This window comes from Rhipicephalus microplus, chromosome 6 (genome assembly GCF_043290135.1).
Source record: "Rhipicephalus microplus isolate Deutch F79 chromosome 6, USDA_Rmic, whole genome shotgun sequence".
Classification (NCBI taxonomy): domain Eukaryota; kingdom Metazoa; phylum Arthropoda; class Arachnida; order Ixodida; family Ixodidae; genus Rhipicephalus; species Rhipicephalus microplus.
In genome coordinates this window covers 69,750,672-69,771,611 of record NC_134705.1, presented here as the reverse complement: position 1 = coordinate 69,771,611, position 20,940 = coordinate 69,750,672, and the positions used below count along the sequence as shown (strand labels likewise).

The window sequence follows — 20,940 nt, the reverse complement described above, 5'->3', positions numbered from 1 at the left end:
ATTGGGCATCTTGACGCTTATGATGCCATCTTTCCTTTCGATGCCCCTTTTGATACGACGCCGATGTCCGTGGATGGTCTCACGGCTGCCACCACACCCTCACTACCTGACAAAAATGTTCTGTCGCGCGGCGTTGATACCAGGCTTACGCAAGACCAGCGCAATCAGCTCATTCAATTAGTTGACCATTTCCTCGCCTCCTTCGACCACGGACAACCTCACTTGGCATGCACGTCAGTTGTCGCTCACAATATCGACACCGGTCATCATGATCAACTTCGTAAGCACCCCTACCGCGTCTCGCAGGCTGAGCGTGACGTCATCACTCAACACGTAGATGAGATGCTCCAACGTGGTGTCATTCAACACTCGCACAGTCCTTGCGCTTCGCCAGTGGTCCTCGTGCGGAAAAAAGATGGCTTTATTAGGTTGTGCGTGGATTATCGGCGACTAAAAAAGATCACACGCAAGGATGTTTATCCCCTGCCACGCATTGATGACGCCCTGGATTGCCTTGAAAGTGCGGAGTTTTTCTCTTCACTGGATCTGCGCTCTGGATATTGACAAGAGCCAATGGCCGAACCACACCGTCAAAAAATGGCGTTTGTGACCTCGGACGGCCTATATGAATTTAATGTCATGCCCTTCAATCTTTGCAATGCGCCAGCGACTTTTGAAAGGATGATGGATAGTGTCCTCAGGGAACTTAAATGGCACATCTGTCTTTGCTATTTAGGTGACATAGTTGTCTTCTCTGCGAATTTCGAAACTCATCTTTCCCGTGTGGAACAAGTTCTCCAGTGCCTTACAGCAGCCGGGTTGCAACTGAACTTCAAAAAATGTCGTTTTGGCGTCCGCGAACTCACAATTTTCGGCCACGTATCGCGGGACCCTGCCAAACTGCGTGTCCTTGCCGAGTACCTCAAGCCTACCACTCTAAAGGAGCTCTGTAGCTTCGTAGACTTGTGCTCGTATTTTCGGCGTTTCATCCGCAATTTTGCTTCTATAATCGCCCCCCCCCCCTAACTGAGCTTCTTTCCAGTAGCGGGGACCTCTCGCGATGGAATTTTTATTGCGATGTCGCATTCACACGACGCTGCACCGGCTACTCACGTCCCCACCAGTTCTCCTCCCTTTCGATCCCGATGCACCTACTGAAGTTCACACGTATGCTAGCGTTGTCCGCCTCAGTGCCATTCTTGCTCGACGCAAGGATGGCTGCAAAAAGTACGTTGTCGCCTATGCCAGCCGTACCCTAATGACGGCAGAGTCCAACTATTCCGTCACGGAAAAGGAGTGCTTGGCTATCATTTGAGCTATTGGAAAATTTCGCACTTACCTTTACGGACGCCAGGTTGATGTCACAGATCACCATGCCTTATGCTGGCTAGTGTCCATGAGAGATCCTACTGGCCGTCTTGCTCGTTGGTCTTTACGCCTTCAGGAATACGACATTCGTGTTGTTTATCGCTCAGGACGCAGACATTCAGACGCCGATGCCCTATCCCGTTCTCCGCTGCCTCCTGGTCTTTCCTGCTTACCAACTCCCATCTGTGACTCTTCATCGCTGATCATCACCGACATGCCAGCCGAGCAGCGCAAGGATCCCTGGATCAATTCTCTGCTCGAATTCCTCTCTCACAGTTCGGTATAGAATTGACTTCACGGTCCCTCTTTCGTCAAGCAAGACACTTTGCTGTCTGTGAAGGCTTGTTGCATCGCCGCAATTACGAGACGGATGGCCGTAGGTGGCACTTTGTCATCCCCCGTCATTTGCGCTTGGACATCTGCGCTGGCTTTCACGCTGACCCCCAGTGTGGCCACGCTGAAGTATTCAAGACCTACTTTCGCCTTCGTCTAAGATACTACTGGCGCGGCACGTATCGCCACGTTCGCCGGTACGTTCGGTCATGTGCCACGTGTCAACGCCGCAAGACGCCTTCTCACAGCACTACTGGCCCTTTGCAACCATTAACCTGTCAAACGAGACCATTAGACCACGTCGGAATTGATATTTATCTTCCTCAACCCATCACTCCTCGAGGCAACCGGTGGATTATTGTCGCCGTCAGTCAACAGACACGCTATGCTGAAACATCTGCGCTGCCTGCTACCACTGCGAAAGATGTTGCGTCCTTTCTTCTTCACCATCTGATTCTGCGGCACGGTGCACCTCATGAATTACTGAGTGACCGTGGACGCGTGTTTCTCTTGAACGCCGTTGACGAGCTTCTCAAGGAATGTCGCACCGTCCATCGCAAAACCTCGGCATACCATCCTAAAACCAATGGCATGACAGAACGCTTTAATCGCACCCTTGCAGACATGCTTGCCATGTACGCGTCTGACACTAAGTGGGACCAAGTGTTCCCTTTTGTAACGTACGTGTACAACTCTGCGCCACAAACAACCACCGGCTTCTCTCATTTCTTCCTCCTGTACGGACGTAAACCATCATGCTCCATGGTGTCCATGGAGCATGATGGTGTCCATGGAGCATGACGTTTCTGTCATGCTCTATGGTGTCCAGACCGTACAGACCTGACGTTTCCGAAGCGACGCTCGTTTCCGAAGCAGCTGCTTATGCCGAAGACTGTCGTCAATTCGCTCGCTCGTTTACCGCGCAAGACCAATGGCGCCAGAAAACTGACCACGATGCTTCTGCATCTAGTGCCCACTATAACCCAGGAATGTTGGCTTGGCTCTGGGTCCCGTTTACCCCTCCCGGTCTTTCCCCAAAGCTTTCGTCGAAATACCATGGCACCTACCGTGTGTTGCGACAAACATCTCCCGTCAACTATGAAGTTGAGCCCATTAATCCACCTTCGGACCAACGCTGCCGTGGGCGAGAAATGGTTCACGTATCACGCCTCAAACCATGCTATGACACCCCTGTCGTGTCCTTTTCCTAGGTCGCAAGGTTGGCTCCTTTCTGTACGGGGAGTAATCGTACCGACGCATAGTGGCGCAATCTCTGTGCCAGCGTGAAAGAAGACGTTGACGTCCTTGTGTGGCTCGTGCTTGCCGGGTTCCTGCCTGTACCAGCTTGTTGCGGCTAACGCTTCTTCATTAATAACAAGTGTTTTTACGTGAACTCGCTTGTTGATATATATATATATATATATATATATATATATATATATATATATATATATATATATATATATATATATGGTGGGGTGAAATTCAATGGATCCGGTGGAAAATGCGGTAGAAAAAGAGGTCGACAAACGTGTGAAAAAACACTAGTTTTACTAACGTTTCGGCAGGTGGGCCTGCCTTTTTACTCCGACGAAGGCAGGCCCACCTGCCGAAACGTTAGTAAAACTAGTGTTTTTTCGCACGTTTTTCGACCTATATATATATATATATATATATATATATATATATATATATATATATATATATATATATATATATATATATAGATAGATAGATAGATAGATAGATAGATAGATAGATAGATAGATAGATAGATAGATAGATAGATAGATAGATAGATAGATAGATAGATAGATAGATAGATAGATAGATAGGTACCGTGTAGGTGGAGGAGTGTTCGACCACCAAACAAGAAATGTAGGCTCATTAACTTCTATCACTTTTCCTTTTCAGAATATATCTTTTCACTACGTGGCAAATGGGTGCGATGTCAAGGATAATCGTACAGTGTTGCTTCTGTTGCATGGGTTCCTTGATTTTTGGTATATTTGGAACAGGTTGACACCGGAACTTGGCAAAGATTTCTGGTACGCATTACCTCCTTTAAATTTAAATGTAAATACTGCACTACAAAACACAAATATTCCCAAATAAGTGAGAAATACTGTGGCGAGTTATGCACTACAAATATCTCACATGCATACAAAAATACTTCTGCCTATGCTGCACTTATACTGTGTAAACCTTTTCAGCAATCACTTGATCATTCTGTTTTTCCAAAAGTGTGAACAATTGGGAAGGTTATTTCAATTCACAAATCTGGCAGAAAAACATCTGTTAACTATCACCCCATTTCTTTAGCTAGCACACGTTGTAAAATGTTCGAGCACATTATATTCATCAACCTCGTCAGTTTTCTTGAATCAAACTCATCCTTCTCTTCAGCACAACATGGGTTTAGAAAACATTATTCATTTTAAACTCAACTCAGATCATTTACTGAAGCTCTACATCAAGTTCTAGACCGATCATCAAACATCTATTGCCTATTTTCAGCTTTTCGTAAGACATTTAACAAGGTACGTCGTAAATTACTGCTGCTTCAAATTAAACAATCTTAATATTGATAATAATTTACTGAAATGGAATAAATGTTTTCTGTCAAAGCACTCACAACTTGTTTCCTTTGATGGCTCTAACTCCGCATTTAGAGATGTATACTCAGGCGTTCCTCAAGTCTCAGTCCTTTGGCCTTTATTATTTTTAATCTACATTATTCACCTTCCTCCTGTTGTAAACTCTAACATTCTTCTATTCGCGGACTAGTGTGTCATCTTATGGGAGATAACGAATACCAACGATTTTTCCCTCCTCCACTCTGACCTTAGTGCAGTTGCTAATTGGTGTGACGGATAGTTAATGCAGCCAAATATTAATAAATGTAAAGTCATGCACGTTTCTAGGAAACCTTCCTGGCCACCACCTTATTACATTGATAGCATTACTTTAGAATCACTGACTTTAAATAAATACCTCGGCGTGTACATTACAGCAAACCTCAACTGGTCTACTCATATTGCGCACTTAATTAACAAAGCTAATCAGATGTTAGGTTACCTTCATGCAAATTTTTACCATGTTCCTCCTTTCTTGAAAATCCTCCTCTATAAAACACTAATTCGATCGAAACTGAATCGTGCTACACCGGTCTGGGATCCCACCCAAGCTAACCTAATTTCCGCTCTAGGGATGGTTCAGAATAATTCCCCACGTTGCATTCGTACTAAATGCAGCCACACCGCCAGTAAAACTTCTATGAAATCAGACTTTTCCCTGCCGTCGATGTCGTCGCGCAGAAAAGTGTCATGCATTGACTTGTTCCATAAAATGTATCATTATCCTGCACAACGCAATCGCCTCATCCCTGAGCCATCTAATCTATCTCGTCGCACAGACCATCGTCATTAAGTCAGACTCACTTCATCCAATAGTGCGCAATTTTATCATTCATTCGTGCCATTAATCTCTTGTTACTGTAATGGCCTTGCCGCGGACGTTGTTGGCATTTTTCTTCATGAACAGTTCCGTAATTCCGTAGCTATTATTGTATACTCAGGCTTTTTCTGAAATCACTATAGGTTCACATTTTCATCCTTTGTAACATATGCGTTTTCTTTTATTTTCTTGTTTTATTGTATTTTTTGTTTCTTGTTTTGTTTTTTCTTGATTTTTTGTGTCAAAATGTTGCTAAAACTCCCCCTGCCTAATGCCTCTGGCCCTGAGGGGTATAATAAAATGAAATGCAATCTGCACATATCTGTGTTAGTGGCAGTGATAGTTTTTGTGTTAAACAGAATTCAACAATAATGACCACCATGTACACGACCTTGCACTTTGTTGAGTGCATAATCTGCTGTGCACGCAGCAAACGCCTATTGCAAAAATAATAACGCTCATAACAGACTGTAGCCGATTGCTTGCAAGAACGATCATTGAAGCGGTACAGCTTTTGTTTCTAACATCTAAATGAACACAATTTTTTTCGTCAGCTGGCTCATTCGTAATAAAACAAAATACAAAGTCTTACGGCTTCCATGAGTGGAGCAATATAGTAACCAACCATTTATCATATACAACGGCACCCCGAACATTTTCGGCATTTGCACCTACTGTGCTAAGATAAATTGTGTTTTTTTTTTGGCGTGGATAATAACTATGTAGGGCTTTCAAGTTATTTCACTGAGTTGATGCAACATAGAAAATGTCCTGTAACTCAGCGTCCAGATGCTGCACGTACGATTGCAGCTGTGGTTGGCGTATTCTTAGGGGGGTTGTTGCTTGTGATGCTTTGCCAGCAGTTTTCTGATTTAGTTCTGCCAGTTTTAGGTGTGCACGAATTTGATTAGTGTTATTAAACTTGAAACGGGTCAAACGTCGCATGAATGCGTTAAAAGTGGTCAAATTACTATGCTCAAGAAAGTCGTGTAGAGTGTTGCCGCACCGCGTGCTCAGTGAGACCACGCATATTCATGAATCAGGTGGGTGTCGTTACTTATTTTTACTCTATGCTTCGCTTTAACAGCGCCTTGCAAAGTGCGTGGACAGCTAACAGCACGAATTTTATGTGCTAGCCTGGATTTCAGGCTTGAAATACCTTGAAAGTTCGGCTTGTCAGCTTCTCCTGTCATGGCGGTATGCCAAGTAGTCATGGCCCATCCTAAACTTAACTTCACTTAATGGCGTCATCCTATTATGGCATCGTAGCTGCACAAGGTCGACCAAATTCGTGTCGTAATTTAGACGTTCTCACGAGGTGGCGAACCATCTCATTATACCTCGGCTTGTAGGCGTCTAATGTCATGGTGTGCCATATAGTTGAGGTCCATCATAAAAACGGGAATAAACGCCACGAAAATTGGGCAAAACCTACTGCTCACCCCTGGAACCCTGAAGATCAAGGCAGCAGCAGTTAGCCCAACAAATAGTCGATGACATTAGTACACCCTCCTCCTTCGGGAACTGAAACCAGCCACTAGGAAGAAGGAGAACGTGAAGAACAGGAACACTGCATGTTTCATGTTAGTGAATCTAAAGAAAGCTTCCCTACATTTGTCACTTCTACCCAGTAAACTTTTTTTCTGGCATACTTGGTATAAAACCGCCAGTCCTAAACCGCCGCACTGCACACTCACTGCGTAAGCTGGAGAGCAGGCCTTCTTAGTCCTGTTTAAAACTGCGTTCCCGCACCTACTGGAAATACAGGGTCGAGAATATTTTAACTTGGGGCGATTGCGTAAATTTTGTCGTCATAGTACAACAAAGCGACAGCGAAAGAAAAGTTAATTTCTACTACCCCATATTCGGGCAATGCACAGTTTGCTTATACAGCCGGACTTTGTCAGAATCCTCTCTAGGTGTGGATAGCCGTGGCGGTAATAGTGTCGTTGTTCAAACTGCTACTAAACGAACTCTCCGATTTCCCGGTGAGATGCCTTTTAGAGCCATTCCATCACTACTTGTTCATCTAGTATTTGTGACTTTCTGCAGCGTGGTTGCACCGGACTTACGGGGTTACGGCAACACGACAAGGCCAAATGACACGGCCGATTATCTGATGAAGCATTTAATCAAAGACGTGAAAGGGCTTGTGGAAGAGTTCAGTAAGTATTCGTCACAAAATTTAATTACACAGGTGTCGATGCTGTGAACAAAATCACCATGCTAAGCTGTTATTTAAACGTCTTGAAGTGACAAACTACTAGAGTGAAAATGATAACTTTTTCTGGGGCCATGCGGCGTACATCAATTATTCATGCCTCATACATCAGCAGATTGCTACAACCTAGCCGAGGACATAGTAACTCTTAGCAATAACCACCTTTTCGAACTAGCATTACCTAATTTTGTATATTTAATAAATGTACTATCTTTTGCAATAATACGTATTTTGTTTATATTGTATTGGGGTCGTTGTCCATACACCCGGCTGACATTGTATGATGAGGAGTTCCTTTTTGTTGACTAAGTAATTTTCATGTATATTTTACTCCTTGTCTACTTGTAACCACTCCCTCTATAATGTCATATGGCGTCGAGGGGGAATGAAACGAAATGAAACTTTTTGTCGGCTTCTGCCTAGAATTACGGCAACTTAATCATTTTAGTTCCAAGTGTTTCTATAGTGAAATGCTCATTATGCAGGCTATTTCACGTAACATGGACCAAACGTTTAGAAAAAAGTGGTTGACGGCGACTGGTTGACACTAATTACGTACTATTTGCCGTCATGTGGGTTCCTTAGGATAATTTATAGCTCGAATATTCAGTTCAATGACGAACTTAGGTTCCGTGAAATCTTAAATATTACCTTTTTTTTCTTTTTTGCCAAGTGCGTTTGATTTATTTGTAAAGAGCATGCTGAAACGGATGATCCAGTTTTTTGTGACAGCGCATTTGCGCCTTAGCAATTTTCGTGGCCTGAAAATACCATTAAAATATGAAACTAAAACAACGTCACTGTGCTCGTACCTAATGCAGTGCTTTCAGTCATGCTTCAAGCGAAGCAACCAACGTGCTGACCACGGTGAAATAGTTGCTCGCGCCATCGGCTTCGGAGTGCGTCAGGATTTTTGACGATAGAATACGACAAGTAAGAGCCATCGTCCCCAATATTATATAGATGCCAGGATGCTATGAGTGACCCTTTCATTTTGGTGATCATGATGATAATTATGATTATTGATGGCCATTCCTCTCGAAGCGCGTGACCGTTTATACTGTGGTTTAGCAGAAAGAAAAAAAAGGATTAATAGTAAATCACACACACAACAGCGTAATATGAGTGCCACCAGGGTCCAAAATAGAGCAAAAACCATTTTTGCGCGTGGGTGAGTTGGTTTTAAGCTTTGTATGTATCGAATAAATGCTGTCACAGAAGCAAAATCAGATCACAGAAGAAAAAGCAACATCCGTTCCCATCATGGCTCTCTCCTCCTGACGGCATAATGTCCTTATTTTATCGAATTTTTATTATTTTACACCTTTCTTTTATTTTCTGCCACCAATACTATAACTGTGTTTTACTTATTACGGTCAAGTAGGAATCGCTGAGCTCTCCACTATTGTCCCTCAAACTCAGGGATTCATATCAGCTCGTGGCCAAACATAGAACTCAGTGAATATCTCCTAATCAAATAAGAAAATTCCACACTGTTTGCTTGGCTGTCCCTCCATGTGCTCATCCAAGCAGCGCCATCTTGAGTGAAAGTGAAGAGGCAGAGACGATCAAAAAATGCTGCTTAGCCAAGAACACCACCAACAACTTTGTCAGTCTCTTGCATTCGGTGTTCGCTTAGCTCAAAGAACCACAGAAACGTTGCGTGTAATCGGATAAAACATTGGCGAGCTAGTTAGATTAACTGCCATTGTGACTGATGCACGAATACGATTCCCTCATTGATTCGGTACATTTCACCTCCCATAGTTGGGGTCATTTCATTGCGTGCAAGCGTTAACGGCCCTTTTGTGACATCTCTGTCAATGAATGCGTCAAATCTATACTTGTAACGTAAAAAGACCTTCTACCAACGATACACAATTATTTCCATCGCACAATACATGGCGTTCCGTGGCATTTCGACTCCATCGTAATGCGGCCCTCACTGCCTGGATCGAATCCACGAGTTTTGGGTTAACAGGCGACCACCGGAACGGTTGCACCACCAAAGCCGAAACTTCATAACCACTGGCGACGCGCAAGTAAACTGGCGTTAGCGCTACGTTAAAGAACTGGAGCTCTAGATTACGATGTCTGTCATAATCTTATAATGACATTGTTACGTAGCAATAACACTCAGTCGCAAGCCACACTACAGCCCACATCGGAACGTCCACTTGTTTAACTTCCTCTGAAAGACATTTTAGGTGATGTTCCACTATGCACTGAGATTGTCAGTGAAATACACCCAACAACACCTGGCGGCAAAACCACCAACCTGGCACGTCTATGGCGCCACAGTACAAGGAGGGTGGTAGTGCTTCAGTCTTTTACGTGGAACATGTCACCAGATTACAGAGGCGACGAGGTCGAGAGATTATCCGGGAGAATTTCTAACGTAACGTCCGTTACTTGTTGAAGCACGCGGTATGAGCCCTTGAAACAAGAAAACAGCTTCCCTGAAAGGCCAACAAGCCGCGTTATGGACTAAAGAAGAACGAGAGAACCCGCTTGAAATCGCTCTTCATGATGTCACTCCTCGTAGCGGTGCTTCTGTGTTTTTTGAGAAGCAGTGAATCTGTTGCAGGCAAGCTGACGGGTGCAGTCAGCGCGAGCAATAGCATCGCGAGCGTATTCAGCGGTCGACTGTGCAGAAGCCGTAAAGAATGCATCATGTAGGAACCTCAGTTCGCGTTCAAACTAAATGTAAAATGATGAATACCAATCTGGATGAGCTTTGCGCAAAATTCACTTATGGCTGTGCAAGTTCCCAGTCACATTGATCGTTCAGCGCGTATTTTGCAAACATGACTCTCAGGGTACGGTTTAAGCGTTCTCGGAAACCGTTTGTCGGGGAGTGGTAACTACAGGCACCTACACCAATAATGTTACGTGGCAACAACGCTGTCAGTCACGAGCTGTACAGCTCACACCCGAACGTCAACTTTATCGGCCTTCCGGAGGCCTTTTTGGGGTATTTTCCACAATATAATGAGAATGCCATGTAACACTACGCAACATTGTCGTGGGTTTTAAACATAGAGCCCCATATATTATCATTAGTGCTCCAGAAGTAAAACGTCACTGTAAGTTTAACGCTCGAGCAAACTGTGATTCGAGTGGCAGCAAAGATTCTGATTATAAGAATGTAGAGAACTTGCGACACACGCACCGCTTTCCCCTCTTCCACCTTTTATCAGCCCAAACAGGTCACTCTACTCATCACCATCGCCTATTCTTGGTTCTTCCCATCTGTCACATACCATTGGCTAACTGGCAGAAGCGGTCTTGCTGCGTCATAGTATATATCCATGGAAGTGTGTGGTTTCAGCATACATATAAGTTAGAAAGCACTAGATAGTCGAAGCCACCTTAACTATCGATAATGGCACATCTCATAGATTGTGCCGTTTTTGCACGCGAAACCTATAAACAGTAGCCAAAGAAGGTCCTGAAAAAAAATGCGAGAAAAGTAATTATTTTGTCGGTAGATGGAAAAGAGCATGCATATGCTGTTTTATATACGCCATACTCTCTGCCTCAGTGCTTCACGCTCTTTTTTCGAAGATGATTTCCAACCAACTTAGCGAGCTATGTTTTGATAACTGTGACCAGCATTTTCGTTTAAGGTGTGCCACATCGCTTAGCAGCTGCGTTGTAAAATTCCATATGTTGAAAACGAACGAGTCTTGTTCTCTAAAATTGCAACTCCACTTGTTACATATTTTATTGTCCGATGCACCAGTGTTTCAGTAAAACTCACGGTGCTGCCATCATGCATAAGGCAGGGCGACCCACTAGGGTAAAACCATATCAAGATACCATACAACGATCTTTTGTGTAACACCGCGCAATTCTGAATCAGTGCGTATGCATGCATAATAAGAAACGCATTAATCACTATGCGAAGCACACCAAGAGATCTGGACTACGGCATCGCTTACGGTATTTATACAAGCGCGATGAAGTTTATTTATTTGGTGTTAACGCATGCTGGTGAACAAATACAGATGGCAATCTAACGTGTTATGATAAATGTCGTTTATATTATAAGCCCACATCAGCCGCACTCGATATAGCAATAATCGTAGTATACTAACGAATGGTTTTATCGGCATAATATTTGACCTTGTGCATGCGGCAATCCTTTTCTAATGCACTGCACTGAATCCAACTTCGTTCGACAATAACCATGACTACATATCGATGCAAGATTCGTAAGAATGTGTCAACATTGAATGCACGTGAGATATTTTCAATTCTGCTTGTGTAAGTAGCTAATATAGGACATTGATGAATTGAAGGAAGTAACAGTGATATGCATTTTGTATAATACCACCCCTAATATATTAGCCTCCTCACTCTCTCTCTTTCTCCCTGTCTTTTATGTTACAGGCAATAACTCAAGCAGGAAAGTCGTGCTTGTAGGTCATGACTGGGGTGGAATGATGAGCTTCTGCTTCGCCACAGTATATGAAAAATTGATACACAGGATGATTATTATAAATGGCATGCATCCTAGGGCTTTTACAAGGCAGCTGTTTCGCAGTGTAAAGCAAATGAGAATGTCCTGGTAAGCCTCAAAACAGCGTCAATCGGTCCTGTATTTAGAAGGAGGTACGCAACAAGGGATCAACTTAGTATAAGATTATTTCATAAGAAATTACCTTTGGCAGTGGTTAGAACTATGTCACGAATCACAATAGGCACAAATTATGCTTTGCTCTTTGTAGGACTTTGTAGTAACCACATTACCTGCTCCCATATTATAATGAGAGCAGCGCTGTCTTAAAAAAAAAAAACACGCGCGCATGAAGAAGTGAATTTCCTGAGCTTGTTTAGTGATAATTTGGAAGAATTGGACAAAATTGTAGTGGTAAATGTGACTAACATTGTCTAGCCGGCCAATTCCACAATGCTATATATCAGGAATATTACGACGCATTTGTAAAAGGGCGGGCTTCTTTTTACACACTTATTTACTGCCACGATTATTTGTCCGAAAGAGTATACCAGTAAGTCTGTTGCATGAAATTAAAAAGAATGAAGAAAACCAAAAATCACAATAATTAATTTTCTTTGCCTGCTTTGTCTCAGCTGAAGATGTCGCGTGTTATTGCATGAACTTGAGTCAAGGGCATCCCTGTTAAAGCTACGGCTCCGAGATCAAATTATATTTAGGCGTCGCTGCTAGCTACCCATCAAGTCACAATGCACAATATTTGTGTATGTGGTATGTCTCAGTTTCGCTGCATTACTTGCAACGGTATTCTTCATGTTTTGTTAATAACTTATGATTCCATGAGACCATTGTTTAATGCTGTAATGCTTACAACCAAGTAGTTATAAAGCTTCAACAAAACAGCGCATCTTTCCTCAGCACCAAAAAATATGTACAAAAAGACTGATGGCTGCTACAGGTTGAGTGCCTCGAGCTTTATTGCGATACGCAGTATTCAGCTTCCGTACTAGGACAAGGCTAATAAAGGGAGCGGGACGTCACAGTTCTAGCCACCAGGTCATCAGTGGATTTCTGTCGCTGACATTGTACTCGAGAAGCATGCGTACGAGACATTTTGCCAGTGGCGCCTGAAGTTGACATGGCACCTTTCTTGTGCCTGGGATATAGTTACATGTTCATGTTACTGAGGTTACTCAAGTGAACTTGCATTTGCCCACACTTGGTACCAACAACAATTCCTCTGGACAAACCCTTGTCACCATTATAGGCCTCTGTATAAAAGAAATTTATCGTGTCACTTCGGTGTGCTACGAGAAATCAACAGGCAAGCGGAAACATGCTTGCACCGTATCACATTAAACTTCGATACATCAACTGCTTTAGGAATAAGGTTGGACTATACAGGATTCACCAGTGTGTGTCAGATGTAACGTCACAGAAGAGCTCTATCATACCCACTGTGAGTGCCAGCTACACGAACCAGAAAGACTGTCTCTAAAGGCGGCTTTAAATCTCTAACAGTACTCAACGATACATATTCTAAGTCCGTGGCAAAGCAGCTCCAGTGTGTTACGCACAATGAAAGCGCTACTGACTTTCTTGAGGGCCACAAGCCTAAACAAAACTTTCTAAATAGTGCAGTCTACGTGCCTGTTGCTCTGTTTTAAGTGTTTATCACTTTGTACATTGTAATCATCTGCAGATTTGGAACCAATTTTTTCCTCCCCTTTCCCTCGTTCTCTCGACCGATTTGAGCCCAATATGATAATAGCAATAATAGCGAAAGTTGGGCTAATTTGGGGTTCATGCTTAGGATATAAGAACAGCGCAAAAAAATATAGACCAGTACAGATTGTTGTAGGCCCGTGTGCTCAGATTCGGGTGCACGTTAAAGAACCCCAGGTGGTCTAAATTTCCGGAGCCCTCCACTACGGCGTCTCTCATAATCATATAGTGATTTTGGGACGTTAAACCCCACATATCAATCAATCAGTACAGAGGAAGAGACGGCACGGCGCTGAACTCGCAACTAGAGTTTATTGGAAGACACACGCACATATATCATGCAGTCGACCCAGTCACGTGGCAAACCAAAGGCGTCTGCGCAGCATAGAAAGTAAGGTACGAACCATGCCTGATTATCGTGAACAGCAACACATGTGTAACAACCATGAAGAGGCAAAAAAATAAAAAGCGATAAAAACAAGAATACCCTTTCATATTTGCCAAAAACATGCGCAACGGTCAACAACAAACTAATAATCACTTTAACGTGGCAGCGCTGTACCCAGGTACCTAACCTCCTTTTCACCAAGAGCCACAGACGGCTTACTTACACAACTTTCCCCTCCCTTTCACTTAAAAAAGCCTCCATCACTTTCCTAGTGCTTTGGTTTCATTTATTTTATTCTTTCACAATACGTATTGCCTAATTTACATATGTGAAGCGTTAGACAATATATAGCCTGGAAGCCCAAGACAGACATTCAGTACAGCGACGGTCAACTACGATTCTCATGCCGTCCACTTTGTGGATTATTGCTGCATGATGGCCTTCGATGCAGATGTTCTGTCATCGCTTGTCTAATCAGAAGGTGAAAGACGTGCACTGCAGAAAGAAAGCTAAAGGCCAAAGCAGGGCAGTGACCGTGGCGTGCAACCAACCAAAAACACCTAAATGTCCTAACTTGCCCCACGAGCCAACAGAACTTTTCATCTTTTTCTTTGGCTAGCTGATGGCCACAGATGAGCCCCTACAAGATATAATTTTTATACTAACAACACATTCATAACTTCGCCGACAAGCGCACAAAAACACTATAGCTAGGATAATCGCAAAAGCCATAAGTCATGCACACGAGAAACTAGCAAAATTACTCTACTCTTCCATACATCCCAAAAGCGAAGAAATATCCGCAGATATAAGTCTTGTCAAAGCAAGCATATGAAAAAAAAAGCCCCAACATCACCACCAGGACCAACATTACCGTGACACCATAAAACTGTATTTATACGAAATAAGCAGTAATCAGCTAGCAGTTTACTCCTTTAATATGAGATCGCACAAAGCGCTGGCATATAAGGGAACGCCAACATTTCAAAGGGCAAAGTATCCACTACGCTGTCTCTGGCTTTAATGCAATCTTTGCGATAACAAAACAACACGTATAGAAATAGGAGCCATGTGCTTAGGGCTTTAAAAGCACTATAGCGTGAATGCTTACTACCACGGTTGTTTGTCGAAGTGCAGAGTTTTTTCCGCATATTTGTGCAGTCCATTTTGTGGGACTCTACCATGAGCCTTTCGCGCGAAAGAGACGACTCGTGCGTTTCCTGTTTGCTCGAGCATCGCTTCTCGGCAGCCCGCACACGCTACCGCTCACACACAAAACGTGCAACGGGCTGGGCAATGTTAGCGATTAGGACTTTACACGCTGCTAACCGACGTGGACAGGAAAAATTCTGCGGGAGGGTGAATCTGAATGCCATAGCCGTAAAAGTCACTGTAGGCGTCCATTGATGTGAAAAACAATACGGATACGGCAGAATGAGCTCTAAGGCAAGAACACTATTTGCACAAATTTCACCAACTTCGTCTATTTACCCCAAAATCAGTCGACTCATTCAGGCGCACTCAGACTCACATCACCCCATAAGTCAGAATCTGAGTAAGTACGCGTGAGTGATATTTCAGTGAGAACGGTAGCCAAAAACTTTAGCGAGCCTCAGTATGGGAGAATATGGTTGAGAATAATGTTGCTGATTGCGAGCTCTAGCAGTACCTCTGCAAAAAAAAAGAAAACATATGTCTTCGGTGAGTCTAAGTGACATCAAACTTTTAAATCCGGTTAATCGGATTTATGGTCCTGTCTACTAATCTTTATAATTAATGTGAGCTTTATATTGTCTTACGTTTATTGTCAAGTTCAGCCACACATATCTTACCGCGCTCGCGTTCATACACCACATCAGAATTTATACATCATTTCGATTCATGGGTGGAGAGGGTGTAGTCTTTTTCTCCGCAAACACTGCAGCGAACATTTCTTCAATAAAAGTCATGTGTGCCTCGTAATCGAATGTCCTTACGCGATTGAAACCACCTATAACTCGTAATTGAAGTTGTGATCGCGAATTGTTTAGTGCCCATTGCATCGGTTATTGGCAATGAAGAGCATTGACATCGTGATGAAAAGAGTAACTTTGCGCTCATATACTCAAGAGTCAACTGATTCACGCTAAATCTGGCTCAGGTCAAGCTTGGAGTCTGAGTGAGTTTGACTGAGAGAAATTTTAGTCAGCCTGAGTCGAAGTGAGCCCTAACAGCAAATTATATTTTATGAGTGAGTTCCTAATAATCCGCCAACCTTCCTCCAACTCTAGGACACTTTACAAAACAAATTTCGTCCTGTTTGATGAAGGGCTCGTTTATCGTCTATTTCTAATCTTCCATGGCAATGCAGTAGCTCTACAATTTAGTGAGTATTACCTATAGAAATAACCAATGTGTAGAACAATTCACTTCGAACGAGTACAATAACCATGGGCTAACAGAATTTATTTTATGTGCAGGTACCAGCTTCCCTTCCGACGCCCCGTTGTGCCCGAGAACTACCTGATCTTGAACGATTTGGCTTTCTTAGACAAAGTACACAAGGGCTTCACACAAGAGGAGAAGTATGCACACAAGTACATTTACTCGCAGCCAGGTACTTAGTTTTATTTAAAGACATTTTTGGAAGATTAAGAGCCAGAAAAGATTTTCAAATATTACGCGTTTCAATTTTCCGCCCTCTTTTATCGTATTATGTTCAGGACTTCGTTTTCTAGAAATGCTCTGAACACTTAGCAGTGTTCCGTAATGTACAAATACTTCCGTGATGCTAGATATTGTGTGAAACTACGCAACCTTTGAATGCAGTGCTTTAAAAAGGTGCTTTATTGTTCAACCTTAGCGTCAGAACTCGCTCCGAGTTGTCGCACTTATACGGCTGCTTTTATCAAAATTAGCAAGCTGTGCCAATGTCTGTATGTACACATTTGAAAGTTGAAGCACCATGGTAACCATTATTATTATACTCATGATAATCACTTTCATTATTACATCATACCAGTGCATGAGCGGCACTTTACTACTTTAGTAGAATCATTACCGAGCGTTCTGATACGTTCACATTGTGCTTTGCTAAGCACTCTCTTGAATGCAAGGTGGTACTCAAGAAACTACTCGTAAGTAATATAATTACCAATAGTATTCCTGTACAATGCACGGTACGATACACTGCTCCCCAAATGACGTTTATGCACCCACAAACCATCATTTATTTTACGTTTTTTTGTATCTTAAAAAGACCTTACAGGGCGGCCTGTGCAGTCTACAATTACACTATGCCTTGCAATGCATATTTCTTATTCTTGCATTGAGATCCCACTCGTGTCAATAGGACTAGGGCGCTGCATCTAAGCCCCCCATGTACAAGCTTGAAGCCACGCCGACGACACCATCATCCTTCACAACATCACAGCCTCTCGTTATTAGATATGAAATCTCAGAGGCCCGTGCGATGTCAGTGCGCGTTAAAGAACACCAGATGGTCGAACTTTTCTGAGCAGTTCACTATGGCCTTCTCCGTAATCATATTGTGGTTATGGGACTTTAATCCCAGTGGTTATTAGTATTACATTTTGGCTCGACTTAGACGGCTCGACTGTTTTCTGGCGATCTTTGAAGAGCTTCACGAGTACGTCCTAATAGCATTTAGTCTGTCAAGAAATGTTCCTGTCACGCCCGGCCAAATTTCGGTTGACTGAGACCTATTTTTAATTTTATTCCACACGCAGGAGCGCTGACCGGCACCATCAACTATTACCGGGCCTTCAACAATGACAGTGACCAGTTCAGCAAAATTCCGTTCCGCAAGATAAACGTCACGACACTCATACTCTGGGGAGAACACGATGAATTCATAATGACGCGCGTCGCGTTCTACAACCAATACTGGCTGTCGAATTCAGTGGCCATCTACTACGAGGGAGCGGGACACTTCCCGCAACGAGAATGTCCCAATCACGTGATAGGCCGCATCCGTGAATTCGCGAAGCATGGAAACGTGTCGATACCCGAGGAGAATCGTTGGTGGTTGCAGAGGTACTGGCAAAGTAGAGACCACTGCCGCGAGTCCAGGAAACCACGGGGAACCTGGATACATCGGGCTCCGCCTTTTATTCCTGATAATGCGAAGCTACCCAAAGAAATGTTAGAATAAACTCGCATCTGCAAGAAACGTAATTCTGTGTACAACCAGGTCACTTATGAAGCTAGCTCGTCTCTGTATTTGCTCAAGGCCAGCCCTGGTTTTGTTTGCAATTACAGAAGCAAAATATGTCCGATAATACTGAGAGTAAAACGTGTAATTGATAGCTTCTCTGTGATGTATTGTTATTATTATTTTTTTCTGGCACTTATGAACGCTTGCATGCCTTCTCCCTCACAACAGTTCGCGTGACTGCTGGCAGCGCTAACACAATCGATGGTATAGAAAAATGGCCTAGCTGGTCCGGTACCGAACTGCATGCGCACGCACTGACGTCCAACCAAAGCCCATCCTAGGGCCTTCTGTTTTCTTAAGATGGTGGACATTTGTATATTTAAGCTTTCATGTCAGCATATTCAATTAGTTTTGACAATGCCTTTTATGCCAAACGCAAGTGTGATCAGTGCTCATTCTTGTCTTGGTGTTTTGTCCTTGTGTGTTTTAACGATGGAACAGTTTAAAGGACTACGCTGTAGTTGTCTCTTTGGCGACATGCTGATCCCGTGGTGTAAACACACTAGTGAAGCATGCTTAACGTTTGGAAGACTAGCACAATAAAGAGTAGTTGGGCTCAAGATAAACACGTCAACGACAAACTGCGTTAACTACAGGACAAACAACGGAGACAGATATACTGTGGTTTGCGCTGTTTCTCTGTTACTTGAATATGTGCCGACCGGCTCAAATAAGCACTCTAGATAAACACAAGAAGAACACGGGCCAATCGATGCCACGCACATTATGCAGTCGTACAAGGGAAACTGGTCTATATTTTTTTTATTGCGCTATAGTGATTTGAAGAGCTGTACCAACACGCTCAACTCGCCATTTAATCGCAAGCCATGCAGACCATTTTACTGAGACTATTATTCTGCGCTACTTACGTGTGAATTTCGCTGACATCCCAGCAATGAATATTGCGAATGATCTTACGCAAAGTGCTATTCTGGTAGACTAGCGCACTTTACGTATTTACGTATTACTCTTATCTGAGCTAGGCTGCAGTCTCATACACTTAGCTCTACATGTGAAGGGCGCTGTTATAGGCTATTGCCGTAGAGCAATGAAGCATCGTCCTAAGTAGTGCACTTGAACATCATTCAGAAACAATGAAGAAAGAGAGAAAACTCTCCTCTGTAGGCGTGCTCAATAGGGCTCGTTGGTACATAATGATCGTAGTGTGTAGAGATGCTCTGAGTCAGAGCCGTGTCAGTGTCATCTTGTCTCTGTCCTGTTCCCGCGCTGTTTCTTCACACAAAATCAGATAAATGCTGCTAACTTGTTTTTGTGTTTGGCCCAGTACAGCGCTACTTAGTCAAGCTTAGTGCGAACAAACTACCTCAATTTTTCATGTAGTTAAAACCACAACGTCCCCATTTTGTCGCATGAAGTTCGATTCTTGCTATTCGCCAGAAAGACAAAATGCATGCGGAATCTGTCACTGTTCCGACGTGTTGGGTGTTCGTGTTTAGACGTTCTAACCAGGCGGTGCGCTTGTAGCTTGAAAACTGTTTTGTTTCTGATCAGTCATGAATTACTGATTCCCAGCGGTTTAAAAAAACCGAACCTAATTAGCAGCTTCGAAACAAATGCATTGGTTCACGCAAAACTTCCGTGAGGCAACAAGTGGAAATGACACGTGCCGGATATTTGAGTGATGAATGCGTCCTTGATAGATAAATCACAGTGCATTGCCTAAAACATATAGAAGTACAAAAAGTAGCTAAGAGTTTTTGTCTGCGTCTCTCATAATCATATAGTAGTTTTGGGACGTTAAACCCCACAAATCAATCAATCAATCAAAGAGCTTTTGTCTTACAAGCTAAATTGTTTGACATGACGAGGTTTATGTAGTAAGCGCTTATCTATTGTGGTATTTGTTGCGTGATGATGCGCTGTATGGGCGTAACCGAGAGGGCACTAACGAAAGAAAAGAAAAAGAAAAACACAACTGGACAATGTGGGTGTCCACTCTTCTACTTGAATGGCTGCGCGCCAACCTGGTCTGACTTCTTTCATTGCCTCCGTTAGTGCCACCCCCTGTTACGGCTAGGCAGCGCAATATTCCGCAACATACGTCCAACCTGGACCAACTAGCCGAAACGTAGTTCTTTATTGAGCTCATATATCGGAAGCACACGATGTGCGTGCCCTCGTAGGGGCGTCAGCACAGCACCACAATATCCTGCAAGAGAGACTTACGGATGCACATCTCTTAATTTCTGGTGTCATCGCTCAACAGAAGATGCTGGTGCTCACATTAACATGCAAATTGTTCACATGGCATCGACTGAAGAAAGAATTTACCTGATTCATGCAAACCTTGAAAAGTCTACTGATTCGTCGTTTTTACTAATGTGCTCAATGCGCAATTAACAGTATGAATAAAAGGCTTCTTAAAAATTCTGTTCTAGAAAGAAAAAAAAAACCTACAGCCTTAGGGTCTCCAGCTGTCACAATGGGCTTCGTAAGCATAAATTTTACACAATTTATTTCAGCGTTGACTTCAACGTGACGTCAGCCGCACGTGAATCTGGAGAGGGCTCAAAGCCAACCAACATGAATCTAAAATGAAGATGATGGGTATGGTGGCTGATCAAAAGCTTCGCTTCAAAATCTAATAGCGACTTGTCTGATATCACGCATTTCGTCAGATACTTCAAGCGCTTTCTTTCTGTAGGCACGGTGATTCTGGTGACCACGATGAAATAAGTTGGCTTAAAAACATGAGTGCAGAACAGCTGCTATGCGCCTTGCAAGGTACACTATAATTCTGTCTTGTCCAC

At 43.2% G+C, this 20,940-nt stretch overlaps 1 protein-coding gene across 2 annotated transcripts in view; it reads left to right on the top strand.

Annotated features, from left to right (window-relative positions):
• The window catches only part of LOC119168630 (epoxide hydrolase 4), a 51,714-nt gene extending 33,585 nt beyond the window's left edge, over window positions 1-18,129 (top strand). For both annotated transcript variants that reach the window (XM_037420023.2, XM_075865325.1), the window contains exons 3-7: window positions 3,616-3,749; window positions 7,210-7,322; window positions 11,774-11,951; window positions 16,413-16,549; window positions 17,682-18,129. In XM_037420023.2, coding sequence (XP_037275920.2) covers window positions 3,616-3,749; window positions 7,210-7,322; window positions 11,774-11,951; window positions 16,413-16,549; window positions 17,682-18,106 — 987 coding nt within the window. In that variant the 3' untranslated portion in view covers window positions 18,107-18,129. The remainder of the gene's footprint in view (window positions 1-3,615; window positions 3,750-7,209; window positions 7,323-11,773; window positions 11,952-16,412; window positions 16,550-17,681) is intronic.
• Window positions 18,130-20,940: the final 2,811 nt, after the last annotated feature.